This window comes from Choloepus didactylus, chromosome 17, assembly GCF_015220235.1.
Source record: "Choloepus didactylus isolate mChoDid1 chromosome 17, mChoDid1.pri, whole genome shotgun sequence".
Taxonomy (NCBI): Eukaryota; Metazoa; Chordata; class Mammalia; order Pilosa; family Megalonychidae; genus Choloepus; species Choloepus didactylus.
The window spans coordinates 3188535-3206273 of record NC_051323.1 but is presented as its reverse complement, the minus strand read 5'-3'; the positions used below and the strand labels follow the sequence as shown (position 1 = coordinate 3206273).

At 38.6% G+C, this 17739-nt stretch overlaps 1 protein-coding gene and 1 pseudogene across 1 annotated transcript; one reads left to right on the top strand and one right to left on the bottom strand.

Moving 5' to 3' along the window:
• Nucleotides 1-1060: 1060 nt before the first annotated feature.
• On the bottom strand, nucleotides 1061-1648 carry LOC119512812 (annotated as a pseudogene).
• Nucleotides 1649-1680: 32 nt separating this feature from the next.
• On the top strand, nucleotides 1681-11856 carry LOC119512811. The gene is made up of 4 exons (XM_037807599.1): nucleotides 1681-1874; nucleotides 8153-8282; nucleotides 11126-11264; nucleotides 11450-11856. Exons 1-4 carry the CDS (start codon nucleotides 1681-1683, stop codon nucleotides 11854-11856), a joined length of 870 nt encoding a protein of 289 aa, XP_037663527.1.
• The last annotated feature ends 5883 nt before the right edge of the window (nucleotides 11857-17739 follow it).

The window sequence follows — 17739 nt, the reverse complement described above, 5'->3', positions numbered from 1 at the left end:
AGTTGAACTGGTTCTTAAATATTTTCATGGGAGAGTAATGTCAAGTATATTGTCTTCTTTAAGAAACTGGCATATATAAATTAACTGTTATATGTTCAATTAAATCTTGAAACCTACAGAAGTTTTTTTTTTTTAACTAAAAGTGCACAGCAGGTATGCATGGCCATTGCTGTTCATATAGAGAAAGGATGGAATGGTAAAGACAGAGTCAATCTCTGTGTAAGTGTAGAGTTGCAAGCTAATCTAAAAAGAAAAGAAAACAAACAAACAAATAAAACCCAAAAAACTCAACACTGACATTCATTTAAAGGAAAAAAGAACTACTCAAGAAAAATGTTGAAGAACAAGAATATCTCCTTTTAAAAAGGAGAAAAGTGTTATCCAACACAAAAATGAGGACTACAGATTTGAAAACCATTCATTTGTCTTTGTCCTAAAATACAAACAAAAAAACAGTGGAAGGGGGAAGTCAAGACCATTAAGAATTGAAGCAGGACTATGTAAAAATGGAAGAGTGCAATGGTTTCACCTCAAGAAAGAAATGTCTGAAATAAAATTTCACAAGTCTTCCTGTCTATAATAAAATATATTAATGTGAAAAAATCCAATGCACAATTATCAAAAATACAGAGCCTGAATATTTCCTCTTAAGTGTATAATAGACTACCAAATCTGTTTAATGCATTTACTGCTACAAGCTTGCTCTATTAGCAGCACTTGCTATATACAAGTACATAAAAACATTGATATTTTACCATGAGTACCATGTCTCATCTCAAACTAGTGATATGCCCTTCATCCACATTTACATATGTTTAATTTTCATCATAAGAAACTTAAGACCTCTCTAAGTGGTATATTTTAGAAAGCTTTGAAAGGGTTTTTAATCCATATATAACATAAAAAAGAATCTTGATTTTTAAATGAAATCTTTTTAGTACTGTGGTATGATGGGTTTAACAGTTGAAGCATAAATATAGTGATTACATTATACTGTTTAAAGTAATTCACAGCTTTGGGAAAATGAATTTTAAAATATAGCCAACATGAAACTGTGCAGTTATAAGCAATGAAATACTAGAAAACAGTGAATGATTAAATAAGATAATTTTTCTGCAGTGCCATTCATTATTTTGCTTTTTGGAACCTGGAAAAAATTGTCTTCTTTAAGTTTCAAATGTTCTGGTAATTCTAGTCATTTCTTACCTTCCTCAATATCACCTTGTATTGCTGAAATAAGTAACTCAAAAGAATCAAAGTTCTTTTCTGGTCTGAGGTAGCCAACAATGGCCACATTAAGCATTTCCCCATAGAAATTCTCTTTGAAGCTATGCATAATGTGAGTTTCCATGGATTTTTTTTGTATTCTTGTGGTGTGGGTTCCATCCTATGCTCACTACCATCTTATGGACATCTTTACTTCCAACACTGACCCAACCATAATAAATACCAGTGGATATATCAGCTGCAAGGTTATCTACTAGCTGTTCAGGAAAGTTAGCAGTGGGGATGCCCCATTGCTTGGAGCCACCAATGAAGCCCCGCACCACCTTTCCATGGCAGAAGTGGGGCAGGTGTCTCATGACGCCAACTGCTTGTGGCGCGGGTCTGGCACAGTCTGCGCATCTGGAGGGGTCACTGTCTAGGCGGTGCCGGGACCCTCCTGGACCAACGGAGGACATGGGAGGGAGCCCGGCTAGTCCGCTGGCGCACAACCAGCAGGGTGGCTCTGACGACGGCCTCGGCGGATCCCCTCTCAGCTCATCTGACAGACGCTGCCGGACGCCTGGGAGGTTGCTTCTCAGCTTCTTGGAGCAGTGGTGGAGGAAGCAGGTGCGGAAATGGGCGGGGAGCACAACCCCGGCGAGCCAGCGGTGTGGAAAGCCCTGAGCCACCGCCGCGCGTGAGGCCTCCTTGTGTTTTTAAAATAAGTTTTTGTTTTGTTTCGTTTTGTTTTTTTAATATATTGGAATAAAACTAGATTTACTGAAATGTTGAATAACTAGTAAAGAGAGTTCCCATAAGCACCCTCACCAATTTCCGCCAATGGTAACATCTTATATAATCAGGGTTCATTTGCCAAACAATGAGATTTACAGTGGTACGATAATATTAACTGCACGGTACATTTTATTTTGAGTTAACGATTTTTTTTCAAATTTTATTTTCCTGTTCCAGATCCGAAACAGGACACCATGATGCATTTCATTTCCATGAATTCATAACAGAAATATTGGGTGATATCTACAGAAGAATCTCATGGTCCCTGTTAATGAAATTCTGCCGTTTGAAATTAGTAACATGACATTTTATTCTATACATCAATATTCTAACAGTTTGTCAACAGCTCTCATTATTTCATCATTAATTAGTTTTTTCCTCTAGATCAATAATTTGCTAATTCATCACATACATTCATTCATCAATAAAAGTATTGGGGCACCTTCATTGGCGTGCTATAACTTCCATGGGGAGTGTGATTCCCATACACCTGGTACAATTGCTTGAGAACCCTGATGCATGCGAATTAACCTTATAACTTTCTCAGCCTGATGATATGTCTGCAACAGGAACACTTGTGTTGAGTGTTCCCAGGTAAGGGCCTGGGGTAGTGTGAGCCGTCCCAGGTGAATGTATAATAGGAAACCATGAATAAATTTATCTAAATTTCATTTAGAAAACAGTTAGAATCATAAATTCTAAAAGAAGGGAAGAATAAGGTGCTTTATTTTTACATCAAGACAAAAATACAAATATTCTTCTCTTTTCCTATGTTGAAAGAGACATCTGCATTTGGGAATCTGAAGTATTCTGGGCTCTTTGGTAAATGTGTTGAGAGCAGTGTGGTTCAGGCCTCTTGTGATGTCCCCAGATCACTCCCCTCTCTCAGCAAGAGCTCTGCCCAAAATTCTTTCAGTTTTCAGAGAACGTGGGCAAGTATTCAAATATAGGACATATCCTGACCATCTTCAATACTAATCCTGTTCTTATTTGTGTTTTCATAGCAAAATATTCAGGCATGAGCCTGTGGATGTGGTCACATGCCAGGAAATCATCTGGAGTAAAATGGACATAAAACACTGTCCTTATTTCTTGCCACATGGCTCCCTAGACCTCCATAGGCAACATCAGATATTTCCAGCTGGGTGTAAACCCTCTTATCTATGAATCTTACTGAGTTCTTTGCTTTTGATCAGTACAACAAGATGTAAAGAGCTCCTCTGAAAAGGTCAGGCCCTCTTGGATAATCTCCCCTCCTTAAAGTCAACATGTATCATTACCTATGAAAAATCTCTCAGAGCAGAACCTTAATCAGTGTCTGATCAGCTCAAAGAAGATGTGCATATACCAGCAGCCAGGGATATTCAGGGCCCTCTTAAATGCTGCTTACCATAATGTCTTTTTTATCATTTACCAAAGATTGTTGGCCCCAACTGTGTCCTTGGAGTGAAGAGGCTTTGGACAATTTCACTTTTTACAATCATTGTATGATTTCAAAGGAGAGGATAGAAGAACTAGTTTTCCCAGCTGGCAAAGAGATGACAATGGCTTCCAAACTCTCCTCTTCCTCACAGTGTTAATGCCCATCAAATGACCTAGAAAGTATCTGCTAAAACATAATTTTATTGTTCCATGGATTCCACTGCACTTAATCTAAATCCCAAGCTTTCGTCCAAACGTTAATGTTTCCTTAGGATGAAGTCATAGTCTCCTTTTCATATTTTCGTTTGTCTTTCTTAAACATCCAAGACCAATTTCTCTCAGGTACTATTAATTTTCTGAGGTGCTCTTTCCTGAGCTTTGCACACCGACTTCCTACTTTATTCAGGCATGAGATCAACTGTCCCTCCTCAAAGAGGACATTTCCATATCCCATTGTTATGGGTCCCTTGTGATCCAGTCAGTCTGCATGACTCGTCCTGGTTATCATCATGATGTCCATGACTGTCTTACATTTCTTAATGTTTGTAGGCTTGGGAAGGAGATTCTTTTATATTAAAGCAGGAATCTTGTCATTTAGGAAGTATAAATTTATTTTAAGTACACTTAAGAATGTATGTATATTAAGTGTAAATTTATGGAAGAACAGAAAAAAATAACATGGAGGATGAGAACAAGTCTGAAGACAGTATTGCCATCTTATAAACCCAAAGATGTGGTGGACCAAGAATACAGTTGACTTTTGACCAAGCAGAAATGTCTTCCTGACCAATTTGTGTCTGGACCCCACAACACCTGAATCCTTGTAAGGGACCCTCACTTACCGTAATGGGCTCATAAAGAGACAAACTATGGGAAAGAAAGTCAATGTTAATTGTAATTGGAAAAATACATGCCTTAGGACACTCCTCATCAAGGGAAATATCTTTGGGCCCTTAGGGTAGTTTCCATCCAGGAAAGGTTTAAATCATGGGAGAGGAAGAGTTTTGTAATCTATAATATTATGAAACTGCTCCAATTATTTGTCTCTTCCTCTGACTCTGTTCATGCTGAGAGATTCCTATGAAATGGACCTGGATGCAGATTGCCCCACCTGCTTTGAGTAACAGCTTTGCTACAGGTGGAAGATCTCAGAGAGTCAGGGTAGGTGGGGCAACAGAAATGTCCTTTGTTTATTGTCTGTCCCTCCTAGTAAAATAAAACTTTAAGAGGTCAGGGCTTTGTTTTACTCATTTATAACTTAATGTCCTATGCCTAGAAGTGTTCATGGTATTATTTGCCTAATTCTATAACTATCATTGATTTTCAATAGGAATAAAAAAAGAACCTGTTTTATGAGAGCTTATGAGCTGATGCTAATTTACCTATTCTACTAGGTGGGCCTATTATGCTGTAGGTCTGCTAATAGCTTCATTTCTGATTTGAGAAACTGGTTGACCTGAAAGGCAGATACAAGGGTGACTGGTAAGACTCTGGAGACTCTTATTTATTTATTTATTTATTTATTTATTTATTGAGACTGTTCACATAGCATACAATTATTAAGAGATCCAAAGTGTACAATCAGTTGCCTCCAGTATCATCATACAGCTGTGCATCCATCACCACAATTTTTTTCAATTTTTAGAGCATTTTCATCACTCCAGAAAAGAAGTAAAGACAAAAACAGGAAACTCAAATCCTCCCATATCTATAACCACCCCCCTCCATTATTGATTCATACCTTTGGTATAGTACATTTGTTACTGTTGATGAAAGAATGTTAAAATACTTCTAACTGTAGTATATGGTTTGCAAGTGGTATATATTTTTTCCTATATGCCCGTCTAATATTAACTTCTAGTTGTAGTGTCATGCATTTGTTCTAGTTCATGAAAGAAATTCCTAACATTTGCACAATTAATCAAGGACATTGTCTACCACAAGATTCACTGTTTTTTACATTCCCATCTTTTAACAACCAACTTTCCTTCTGGTGACACACGTGACTCTGAGCTTACCCTCTCCACCACATTCACACACCATTCAGCACTCTTAGTCATTCTCACAATGTGCTACCATCACCTCTGTTCATTTCCAAACATTTAAGTTCATCCTAGTTGAACATTCTGCTCATGATAAGCAACCGCTCCCCATTCTCTAGCTTCATTCTATATTCTGGTAACTTATATTTCATGCCTAGTAGTTTATGTATTATAATTATTTCACTTCAGTGAGACCCTGTAATATTTGTCATTATGTGTCCATAATATTTCACTCAATATAGTGCCCTCAAAGTTTCTTCAACAACCCATTTTTTTAAAGATGGTTTTGTTCACAAACCATACATTCCATCCTAAGTAAACAATCAATGGTTTCCTGTATAGTAACGCATTCATGTATTCACCACCATCACTACTATCTGCATAAGGACATCTCCATTTCTTCCACAAAGAAGGTGGAAGAGTCAAAGAAGCTAGAGAGACAAAAGAAAAAGAAAAAAAGAAAGAGAGAAAAAAAAAACAAAAAGACAAACAAAATGAAACAAAACAAAACATGAAAGCTAGGAAGCAACAAAAGGAAAGAAAGCACTGAACTAAAGTAGAATAAAGAGTCAGACAGCATCACTAATACCAGGAGTCCCATACCCTTCCCCTATGTCCCCCCATATGCATTTAGTTTTGGTATATTGCCTTTGTTATATTAAAGGATGCATAGTACAATGTTTCTATTATAGTCTCTAGTTTGCATTGATTGCATTTTCCCCCAACCCCACCCTATTTTTAACACCTTGCAATGTTGACATATGCTTCATCTCTTTTGCCATATCTTCTCTAAACTTTTGAATTGATTTAGCATTAGTTGTTTCAATTCCTGTATGTCAGTTGAAGTGTAAGTTTGTTCCTTTGACTGGGCCATAACTTCATTTTTCTTAGTGTAGGTTTTAGTTTTCTTTTGTCTAGGCATCTAGTTTCTTTGGTTACCCCAATCAGGGTTTCCCACACAAGCACAGGCTGGGGTCTTGGAAGGAGGCAGCAGTATCTGGTTTCTCTGAGGGTGTCATAGAAGATTGATATACCATGTGAAGCCTCAAGTCATTGTGTTTTTCTGCCTAGCAGATGTTGCCTGTCAGCCTCTTGCTCCAGACTGGTGTGAGGAGGTATGGCTCATGGGAGTTTTCCCCCAGGCTCTGGGGTCTGGATCTGAATGGAAAGCAGGTAGTAGAGCATTGCAGCAACTCTTTACTCTTAGGGAAGATACACCCCCTTGGGAGAGATCATTTGCACTTGAATAGTCTCTCTGCTTGTGCTATCTCCATCCTTGTCTGGGTCAGAGCACTGGGAACTGAAAATGGCTGAAGTTTTCTCCACTAAGCTGAAACAGGGACAGAAATCCCCCCTTCAGGGTCAGTTCACAGCCACTCTCTGTTTCACCCATTGGCCAGAGACAGCACCTGGTCCTCTGGGCTTCCCCTCCCTCCCAGAGAGGTCTTCCAGCTCTCCAAAGTCAGTGTTCATCAAAAGCCTCTGTCTACTTGTTTGGGATTCATAGCCTGTATTGAGGAGTCCATGTTTGTAAATTAAAACCCATATAGGAGCTCAGCTGTGCTATACTTGCTTGCTCAGAGATTGCTGCTCTCTATCACCACAAGGTATTGCAATGCATGCCAGGGAAGGAGGAGGCTTCTGACCCAGGTCTGCAGTTTTTGTTCACAGATTTTATGCTACAGTCTCGGGCACTCCTCCCAATTCATGTCGGTGTATAATGAGTGAAAAGTCATGTTTGTCCTCCCACAGATTATTTACTAGTTGTTCCTGGTTGTTTATTATTTGCTCCAGGGGGACTAACTGGCTTCCACTCCTCTCGAAGATGCCACCTTTCTCTCATCCACTGGAGACTCATTTTTGGAGATAATTTTTACATTGAGGGAAGTATCAGAGTTCCAGATTTGGACATACTGAGGTGCCTTTGGGTTGTTGAAGGGGAACCTCAAATATGTATTCAAAATTCAGAACATCTGATAAAGGCGTAATTTATGCACTATATCTTCATTCTATCCAATGCTATGACTATATTCCACATAGGTTCTGGCACCATATTTATAAGGCTCATTTACATTCAGAAATTTTATACCCACCAACACTCACATTCTATTACACATTTTTATGATTTTAAGATGATTGTGGGTGGTTTGGAAGCATGCAATTGATAATAAATATATTTAATGTTTGGCAATTTTGCTGAAGTTTATTGAAAATTATAGTGTTAAGTGCATTTCTGGGACTTTTCCAGGAATACAATCACATTTCCTATGGTACTGATACTTTTGTTCTTTCCTTCTATTATATGCCTTCACACCCCCTGCACAGGCACGTTTGCCTTTCTACTCTCTGATGCTTTGCATAGGCTCCTCAGGGACTGGGCTGCCTGCTCAGACTCTATCAATGGGGTTTCCCTGTAGATGGAGCCTGAATGCACCAGATGGTGAGCAAGAGGGTGTGATGGTCACAACTCTTCATCTTCCTTCTGCCCTGGGTCTCATGTGAGAGGTTCAAAAGATAAAAGCCTTATAAAGTAGAAGAATGGTTTTACCATGCAGAGTGAACAAACTGAGTCATCTAAAGCATTTCTGTTTATGTATGATACATAGGAAAACATTCATTTACATATATATTTCATATATTTGTCACTTATTGTGTAATCTAAGTTCTTTTCTGACTGTGGGTGCCAGTGGGGACCTCGTGATGACCCAGTCTTCTGTCTCCATGGCTGTGTCTCCAGGAGAGGCTGTCACCATGAGCTGCAAGTCCAGTCAGGGTATTAGCAACAATGTAGACTGGTACCAGCAGAAACCAGGACAGGCTCCTTAACTGCTCATCTATGGTGCATCCATCCGGGCATTTGATGAGGTGCTCTACTCCTCCCTGAACTTTTCATGGCCAACTCAAGCATTCAGGCATCAGCTCAGATGTTTCCTTGTCAAAATGGACATTCCTGGCCCCACATTTTTCTAAATTCAGTTTTATTGAAATATATTCACACACCAGGCAGTCATCCATGGTGTAAAATCAACTATTCACAGTACCATCGTATAGTTATGCATTCATCACCACAATCTATTTCTGAACATTTTCCTTACATCAGGAAGAATCAGAATCAGAGTAAAAATAGAAGTAAAAAAAACACTCAAATCACCCTCCCATCCCACCCTATTTTACATTAAGATTTTTGTCCCCATTTTTCTACTCATCCATCCATATACTAGATAAAGGGAGTGTGATCCCGAAGGATTTCACAGTCACACTGTCACTTCTTGTAATCTACATTGTTTTACAGTCATCTACAGGAGTCCAGACTTCTGGGTTGGGGTTTGATAGTTTCAGGGATTTACTTTTGGCATTAACATTCCTCTTCCAACACTTCAGTTCAACAGCAATTTTTGTTCTACTGGGAAGGGTTTGTTCAGGTGTAAGGAATTAGTCACCTTGGGAAATTATCAGAGATGTCTTGAACTAATCATATAAGTCTTTTATCTGAGTGTAGAATTTGGAAAGAGTGATACATAAAGATTTGAAACATGAGAAGGTTAAACAAGGGGAATAATCTATTAAGCTGAATTTGGAATGGAGAGCACAATAGCAAGGAATGAGTGCAGCCTCCGAGAGCTGACAGAGGGCAAGGAAACAGGGACCTCAAACTTACATTAAAACCTAAGTGGTGTTATCTGTATAGTGCATAAGAATGTCCACCAGAGTGACCTATCAACTCCACTTGAAATCTCTCAGCCACTGAAATTTTATTTCATTTCATTTTGCCTCCCCCTTTTGGTCAAGAAGATATTCTCAATCCCATGATGCCAGGTCCAGATTCATCCCCAGGAGTCATATCCTGCATTGCCAGGGAGATTTACAGCCCTGGGAGTAAGGTCCCATGTAGGCAGGAGGGCAGTGAATTCACCTGCTGAGGTGGCTCAGAGAGAGTGGGGGGCACATCTGAGGAACAAAGAGGTAATGGGGGGGGGAATCTTAGGCAAAATTATGTGAAAATTTAGCCTCTCCTTTCCTTAATGAGCTTCATAAGGGCAAATCCCATTATAGAGGGCTTGGCACATCAAACTACCTGACCCCACATTTTATGTAGGCCCCGAACCATTCAGTCTCTTTTTCTTATTATGTTTAATCACCTTGTTATTCATTAGTATCTGAAACATTTTAATGTTTGCAATGTTATAAAGGGGATTCTACCATACTGAAGCAGTAAAACTGTCAATGTTAAGGAATAGAGTCAAAGTTTAAGTTAGTATACATGAGAATGTATATAAATATAAAGATATCTTCCTAGAAGACAAGGGAAAACACACGGTAATGAGGGCAAAATCATAGAATATATTGCCATCCAGTAAACCTGAGTATTTTGTGGACCAGGAACTCCACAGGTGTTTGAGTAAGAAAGCCTTCCAGGGGAAGTGGGTCTGTGCTGAAACCCACTCCTGAATTCCTGGTAAAGGGATCCTCAAAGTTATGCTCTCATGAGAAGATGAACTATAGAGAAATGGACTTATTAAATAGACACGGGAAAATATATGCTTAGGAAGGTGCTCCTCAAGGGAAGTTCTTGGAGATTTAAGGTTGTTTCTCTACTGTAAAATTTGAAATCTTGAGAGAGGAAGAATTTTGTTTCCCAAAAAAAGTGTTAAACTGTCCTGATTTGTTCTGTTCTCTCATTCTCTGAGCCTTTTCATGGTGAGGAATGATAATTCATGAAATTTACAGGACACACATTGCCCCACTTACCCTTGCCACACAAGGAGGAAATCTCAGAGGCCTCAGTTTCAGAAAGGTGGCAGAGGCGATTTGTATGTTTAGTATCTGTCGCTCCTAAGAAAAAGAGAGCTTTATGAGGTAAGTGGTTCTGTTTGATTTCTTTGTAACTTAATGTCCTGGTATCAGAAGAGTGATATGGTTATTTGTGCTTTTGTTCTGTTTCATTTTGCTTTTGTACAGAATGAATGAAGAACTCTTCTATCAGAATTTGGGAGCTGAAGTTATTTCACCTAGTACCTCCAGGTGGAGCTGTGACACCTGACAGGTCTGTGGCTGACAACGCAGTTTGGAATGACTTGAATTGTGATTTGAGAATCTGGCTGATCAAAAGGACCATGGCTAGAGTGGCTGCTAAGCATCTGGTGACACATTTTCATTTAGTGTTTGTATCAGCTATCAAAAGTCTGGATTTGGAAATATTCAGGTGAATTTTGATGTCCAATAGGTTCTTCATGTATAAGTTTAATATTCAGAAGAGAATCTGAGACATAGTTATAATTCTCTGTAATACATCCTCATTCTGTCCACTGATACACATTCTGCAGATTCTAATGAATATAGCCACTGAATATACATTCCATTTATATTCGTGATATTATATCTTGAAATTATACACTACAAACACATATAGTCAATTAGACAAATAATCTATGTTTTCAAGGTGATTGCATTTGGTTTGAAATAATACAGTTGATTAAAAAATATTTTACATTTCAATATTTTGCTAAATATGTTGAAAAATATGGTCAATTTAAATTCTGATCCTTTGGTTGAGGTATAATCAATTTCCTGTTTTAGTCATATTTTTGTCTCCTCTTCTTTGTCTCCACAACTTGCTACACAGGCATATTTGCTTTCATACCCTCTGATGCTTTGCATAGGCTGCTTGGATACAAGCCTGGCTGCTCAGACTCTTATTAATGGGGCTTCCCTTTTTAGTGGGGCATGAGTGCCTCAGACAGATGAGCAAGATGGTGCCACAGTCCCAATCCCTCATCCTCCTGGTGCTCTGGGTCTCAGGTGAGAGGTTCAGAGAAGCAGTATCCTTATAAAGTTGGAAAAATTATTTTCATATTTAGAATGATCAAACCATTTCATCTAAAATGGTCTGTTTAATTATGATAAATAAGAAATCCAACTTTTTAAGATAAATATTGTAATACATGTTCTAGTCAATATATGATCTTGTCCATTCTTGTTTGCAGGTGCAAGTGGGGACATCGTGATGACCCAGTCTCCAGCCTCTCTGGCTGTGTCTCCAGGAGAGACCATCACCATCAACTGCAAGTCGAGTCAGAGTATTTTTTACAGCTCCAACCAGAACTTCTTAGCCTGGTACCAAAAGAAAACTGGACAGGCCCCTAAACTGCTCATCTCCTGGGGATCCACCAGGGCATCTGGGGTCCCCAACAGATTCACTGGCAGTGGGTCTGGGACAGATTTCACTCTCGCCATCAGTAAGTTCCAGCCTGAGGATGTGGCAGAGTATTACTGTCAGCAACACTACAGCTCTCCTCCCACAGTGCTTCAGCCTCGAACACAAACCTCCTCCCCAGGCATGTTTGTCAGGGAGTCCTCCTGCAGCAGCTGTTTCCTCCCCTCACAGCCCTGAACGTGCACACTTCTCTTCTGCCCAAGAGACTGTGTCTCTTGATCAGTTCTTGCAGTGTATGTAGTCAGAGGGGAAGTTAAGAGATTTGGCATATTTTGGATCTCTTTATGGACGATTGCTAAAGAAAAATTCTGTAATGTTCTCCTATAGATGTTGTTAAGAAAAAGTAAAATCATGGTTCTTATACAGGTATAGAAATGAATTTGTTAATTTTACTTTGCTCATATGTTATGAGGGAACCAGGAAGACATTATAATCAGTTCAAAGGAAAATTCAAAGCACTAAAGATATATTTGGAGTGAAGGAATGTTGATGTGAATTGCAAATGGCAGCAAATGTGGTTTTTTAAAGGGAGAAGAGGCTATTTCATCATCACTGGTTAGGACAGAGTTGAACTATTACCTACAACTTACAAAATGTTGGAAATATAGAAGGACCATGAACAGGGCTAAAATCTGATAACCCAAAATTTAAGTTATAAATGATGCATAGTTTTCAATTGAAACTACTGATATAAATTTGAGATTTTTAGTCTTGTGATAGAATAAATGATGTTGTAGTGAACAACCTTATATATGTGTCATTTCATGCATGTGGGAATATCATGAACACAAAACCTATGACAATATAGATAATGAATTTTACTAAGTTTTTATGGTCAATCATTTTAAAAGAAAACTATTGAAATATCGTAACAATCATTGGAAGATGAAAATTTTACATACAACATAAGATCAACACCTTTCATTTAGTCAACAGCATCCCTATGATTTGAGCATTCTTCAGTGCTTAAATCACTGGATAGCTAAGGCATTCACAATTATTATTTTAAGGCATTGATAACTGAAAATAGGTATCAAAATAGAGTTAGAGTTGGAAACCACCTTCAGTAACATTGACCAGAGAGCCTTGACTGGAAAACAGTGTCCATGAAAGTAAAAAGTAAGGAAGGAAGGTGACCCGCCATGAGAGAAGTTTTGAAAACATAGGATCAAAAGTTTTATATTGGGAAGCTCCATAATTAGAAGATGATGTCAGTGCAGGAAGAAGACTGGAGGAGAAGGAATTAAGATGGGAAGAGTTTCAGTGTCAAGAAAGCACATGGAAGTGAGAATCAATCTGTGAGGCTCTAAAATTTACTGGGTGTTTCCTGAGAGGGTAGATATAGAATTTTATTGGTCCTGTCAATTATTCTATCAATGCATATGTGCCGGTTTGAATGTACTGTGTCCCCCAAATGCCATTATCTTTGATGTAGTCTTGTGGGGCAGACGTTTTGGTGCTGATGAGATTTGCTTGGAATGTGCCCCACCCAGCTGCGGGTGGTGACTCTGGTGGGATACTCCCATGGAGGTGTGGCCCCACGCACTCAGGGTGGGCCTTGATCAGCAGAGCCATATAAATGAGCTGACTCAAAGAGAAGGAAATCAGTGCAGCTTTGAGACACGTTTTGAAGAGGAGCAAGCTTGCTAGAGAGGAACATCCTGGGAGACAGCCATTTTGAAACCAGAACTTGGAGCAGATGCCAGCCACGTGCCTCCTCAGCTAACAGAGGTTTTCCAGATGCCATTGGCCATCCTCCAGTGAAGGTACCCAATTACTGATGTGTTACCTTGGACACTTTATGGCCTTAAGACTGTAACTGTGTAGCCAAATAAACCCCCTTTTTATAAAAACCAATCCATCTCTGGTGTTTTGCATTCTGCATCATTAGCAAACTAGAACAGCATACATGAAGGTTTCCACAATACAAACTTTTGAAACATCTACAAAAGATTTTTCAGTATTTTCTTCTTTAATATCCACCAACAAGGGATTCAGAAGAAGCTAAGTCAATTAATACTCTTTTCACCCTGAAATCCTTCCCAGGAATGAGTCAGGAGATGAGGCTTCTGAGATGGAGGAAGCATAAATACATATGGGTGCATTGGGAAGGAGCAACTGGCACTGCAACACTCAATGACGTACAACCCTGGGGAGTAGTTTTGTGTTTGAGGCTGAAAGAGTATGAAAGAATAGCTTTTATATTTACAACAGTAATAATCTGCCATATCCTCAGCCTGCATCCTGCTGATGTTGAGAGTGAAACCTGCCCCAGAATCACTGCCACTGAATCTGTTGCAGTCTCTTTTTCCATGCAGTTTTTTTTAAATATAGTCACATAGCAGACAATAATTCAAAGCGTACAGCTATTCAGAGTATCTTCATATTGTGCTCTCATCATCACAATCAAACTCTGAACATTTTCATTACTCTGAAAAATAAAAAGAAAATTAAAATAAAAAAGAATATCCAAAACATCTCACTGCTCTCTTCCCCCTCTATTGCTCATTTACTTTTTTAAAAATACAGTTAAATTGAGATATATTCACACACCCTACAGTCATCCACAGTGTGCAATAAATTATTCACAGTCCTATGATATACTTGTGCATTCATCAACACAAACCTGTTTGTCACATTGGTTGACTCGTACTCTCAGGAAAGATTTCTCTGTAGAATGTGATGCTGTTTGATAACATTCTACCCACAGCAGAAATCTCTTCCCTCCAACTCTGGGTCAGTGAACCTCTGCAGCAGGAGCTGCTTCCTCTCCACTCAGTCCTGAAATTATCCTCTTTCTGCTTGGGAGGCTGTGTATGCTGACTTATTTTCAGAAGGGTTTTCAGGGCTTAGGAAACAATTAGTGGCTCAGTATCATTTTGATCTTTTTTGTGGGATGTCACTGCAGGAAAATGCCATGAAGATATTTGTATTAGTTTCCTATTGTTCCTACAGCAAATTCCCATGAACTTAGTGACTTAAATATTAGACAACTGTCATTTTATAATTCTGGAGTTCATTACTCTAATGCAGGTCTCATGAGCCAAACATTGAGGTGATAGCAGGGCTCATTCAGGGGAGAATCTGTGTCCTTGCCTTTTCTAGCTCCTAAGGGCCCCTGTGTTCCTTGGCTGCTGACCCCTTTGGACATTTTCACAGTCATCAGCATCACCTCTCTGATCCTTCTTCTGTACTCACATCACACTCTGGCCCTTAAGGGAAAGGCTCTTTGCTTTTATGGATTCATGTGATTATATTGGGGCCGTCTCAAGGTCCCTACTTTTATCAACATTTTCAAAGACCCTTTTGCCATATATGGTACTATATTCACCAGCTCCAGGATTAGATTGTGAACACTTTCTGGGCTATTATTCTGACCACCAGAACCTTCTGTCTGCCTCATGTACTCACGGACATTGTCAGGAACATTGTCTGCAAGTCCTAAAGAGACATCAGCACATGACAGAAGTAAGCAAATCCTTCGGTTAACTCACTGGTTTGTAACACCCAGTGAGATTTTTACTATGATGAATCAGCAGCCACTTTCCCCTGTACTTTATATAAAATTTACGTATTTTAACTAATTCTTAGTCTCCTTCCCTTTCACTGTTCCCTGCATTTGTCTGTCTTCCATGTTTGTGTGCTTTCCAAGTTATAGTACTGGCGCTTTAATTTTCATAATCTATACAACTAGCCCTGGACTACTTCCCTCCTTCCCTATTGGACCCTCTTTCCAGCCAGGTCTTTCTGCTCAATGTCTTCTGATTATACTTTTTGAAGTCCTACCTCACCAGGGCTGTTGGTCCATGAGTCTGACAGCATCACTGCTTCCTCTTCACAGAGACCTGAAGTTGTTTTCTTCTTCCATCTATCTGAGAAGCCACATTTTTGAGGGGATGTTTTGTTTGAAACCTGAATGTTTTGAATGGATGGATAAAATGACTGGGCCAATAAAGTTCTATCTCTCCTTCTCTGGCTTAGGGTCTGTTTTAGTTTGCTAATGATGCAGAATGCAAAACACCAGAAATGGATTGGCTTTTATAAAAGGGGATTTATTTGGTTGCACAATTACAGTCTTAAGGCCATAAAGAGTCTGTAACAAATCAGCAATCAGGTACCTTCACTGGAGCATGGTCAATGGCATCTGAAAAACCTCTGTTATCTGGGAAGGCATGTGGCTGGCATCTGCTCCAAGGTCTGGTTTCACGAATGGCTTTCTCCCAGGACATTTTTCTCTAGGCTTCAGTTTCTCTCCAAAATGTCTGAGTTGCTCTTCAAAATGTCACTTAGAGCTGCACTGAGTTCCTTCTCTTTGTCAGCTCATATATATGGCTCCACTGATCAAGGCCCACCCTGAATGGCTGGGGCCATGCTTCCAAGGAAATATCTCATCAGAGTTATCACCTACAGTCGGGTGGGGCACATTTCCATGCAAACAACCTAATCCAAATGTTCCAACCTAATCCCCACTAATATGTCTGCCCCACAAGATTGCATCAAAGAATATGGCTTTTTCTGGGGGACAGAATACATTCAAATCAGCATAGGGTCCAATAAGTTTAAAATCCTGAAGGACTGATATTCTCTTCAGTGTGTCTCCTTAATGCTGAAAATTCACCCATCTTAATTCCTTTTTCCTTCAGCTTCTTCCTTCTCTTCCATCATCCTCCCCATCTGGCTCCTCCTAAAATTTAATCCTTGATCTTCAAATTCAAAACTTTCCTGGTAGGAGGTCATCTTCCTGTCTTACTTTTTCCTTCCTTGGACTATGTTTTCCAGCCAAGCCTCAGTGGTCAGTGTCAGAGGAAGTTATTTTCTTCTCTACCTTCTTTTTCTCTTTAGATACCTATTTTAATTTATTATGTCTGTCATATAATAATGTGAATGCCTTTAGTATACATTTTACCAAAGAATGCTTGGGTATAGGGGATAATGCTCATTAAATACAATATATTGGTTTTAGGTTAAATGAAAACTTTTCCAATGATTTCATTTTATCATGAATGACCCCCATCTACAACTCTTTTAGGAAAAGTTTGAACTAGAAATCTATCTAAAAGTTAAATGTTATCATAATTGTCATAGGATTTTGATCCACTTCATGTTCCCACATATGTGAAATGACATATATACAACATCATGATTTAATCACTTGTTGAGGTAAAAGATTAAAAATGACTCACATTTATATCAATATGAGACTAATTTTGTCTATATGACAGAATATAGCTTTTAATACTTGAGACCCAATTTGTAAAAATTAATTAGTACTAAAAGATTTCAAAGATAAAATGTAAAATGAAAAAGCAAAGTGATAAATATTGTATGTTACATTGTGTAAGAAAGAAAAAAATGTAATAAGGAAAATGAAAAGGAAGATCCGTTTTGTTCATCTACTAATAAAATATCTGAAAGACTACCTCCTTCTGCACTGCCCTTTTTCTTCTTTCCATCTCTTTCAGTTATTCTCTTTCTTTCAAAGGCAATTCTCTAATTCTTTAACTCTATTGCTTTAGAAATATGTGACAATTTCCCCTGAACTTTTTCATCAGTTGTCAACATTCTCTCTAATCATCCCCTGGGCACTAAAGGAAATCATGGATATTAAGTTTGTTATAACCTGAATGCACTGGATAAATTTTAATGAAAAAATTCATTTCAGTGGAAAAGTAGAAAAACCACAGATAGTCTAGGACTATTTCTGTAAGAGTTTCAGAAAAATAGGTGGATAAAATTTAGTGTCAACAAATACCTCATCAAACATAGTGTCTTATGTTAATTGATTTTCCTGTGTTACTCTACCCTTGCATACTTGGGACAAAACCCACTTGGATGTGGTGTATAATTCTTTTAAACTGACTTTGGGCTCAATTTGTGAGGATTTTTATATCTATATTCATTAGAGAGATTGCCTTGAAGATTCCTTTTCTTGTAGTTTCTTTATTGGGCTTGTATTAGCGTGATGTTGGATTCATATAATGAATTAAGTAGGGTTCCCTCTTCTTCAATTTTTTGGAATATTTTAGTATATTTTAGTAGAAATGCTATTAAATCTTCTGG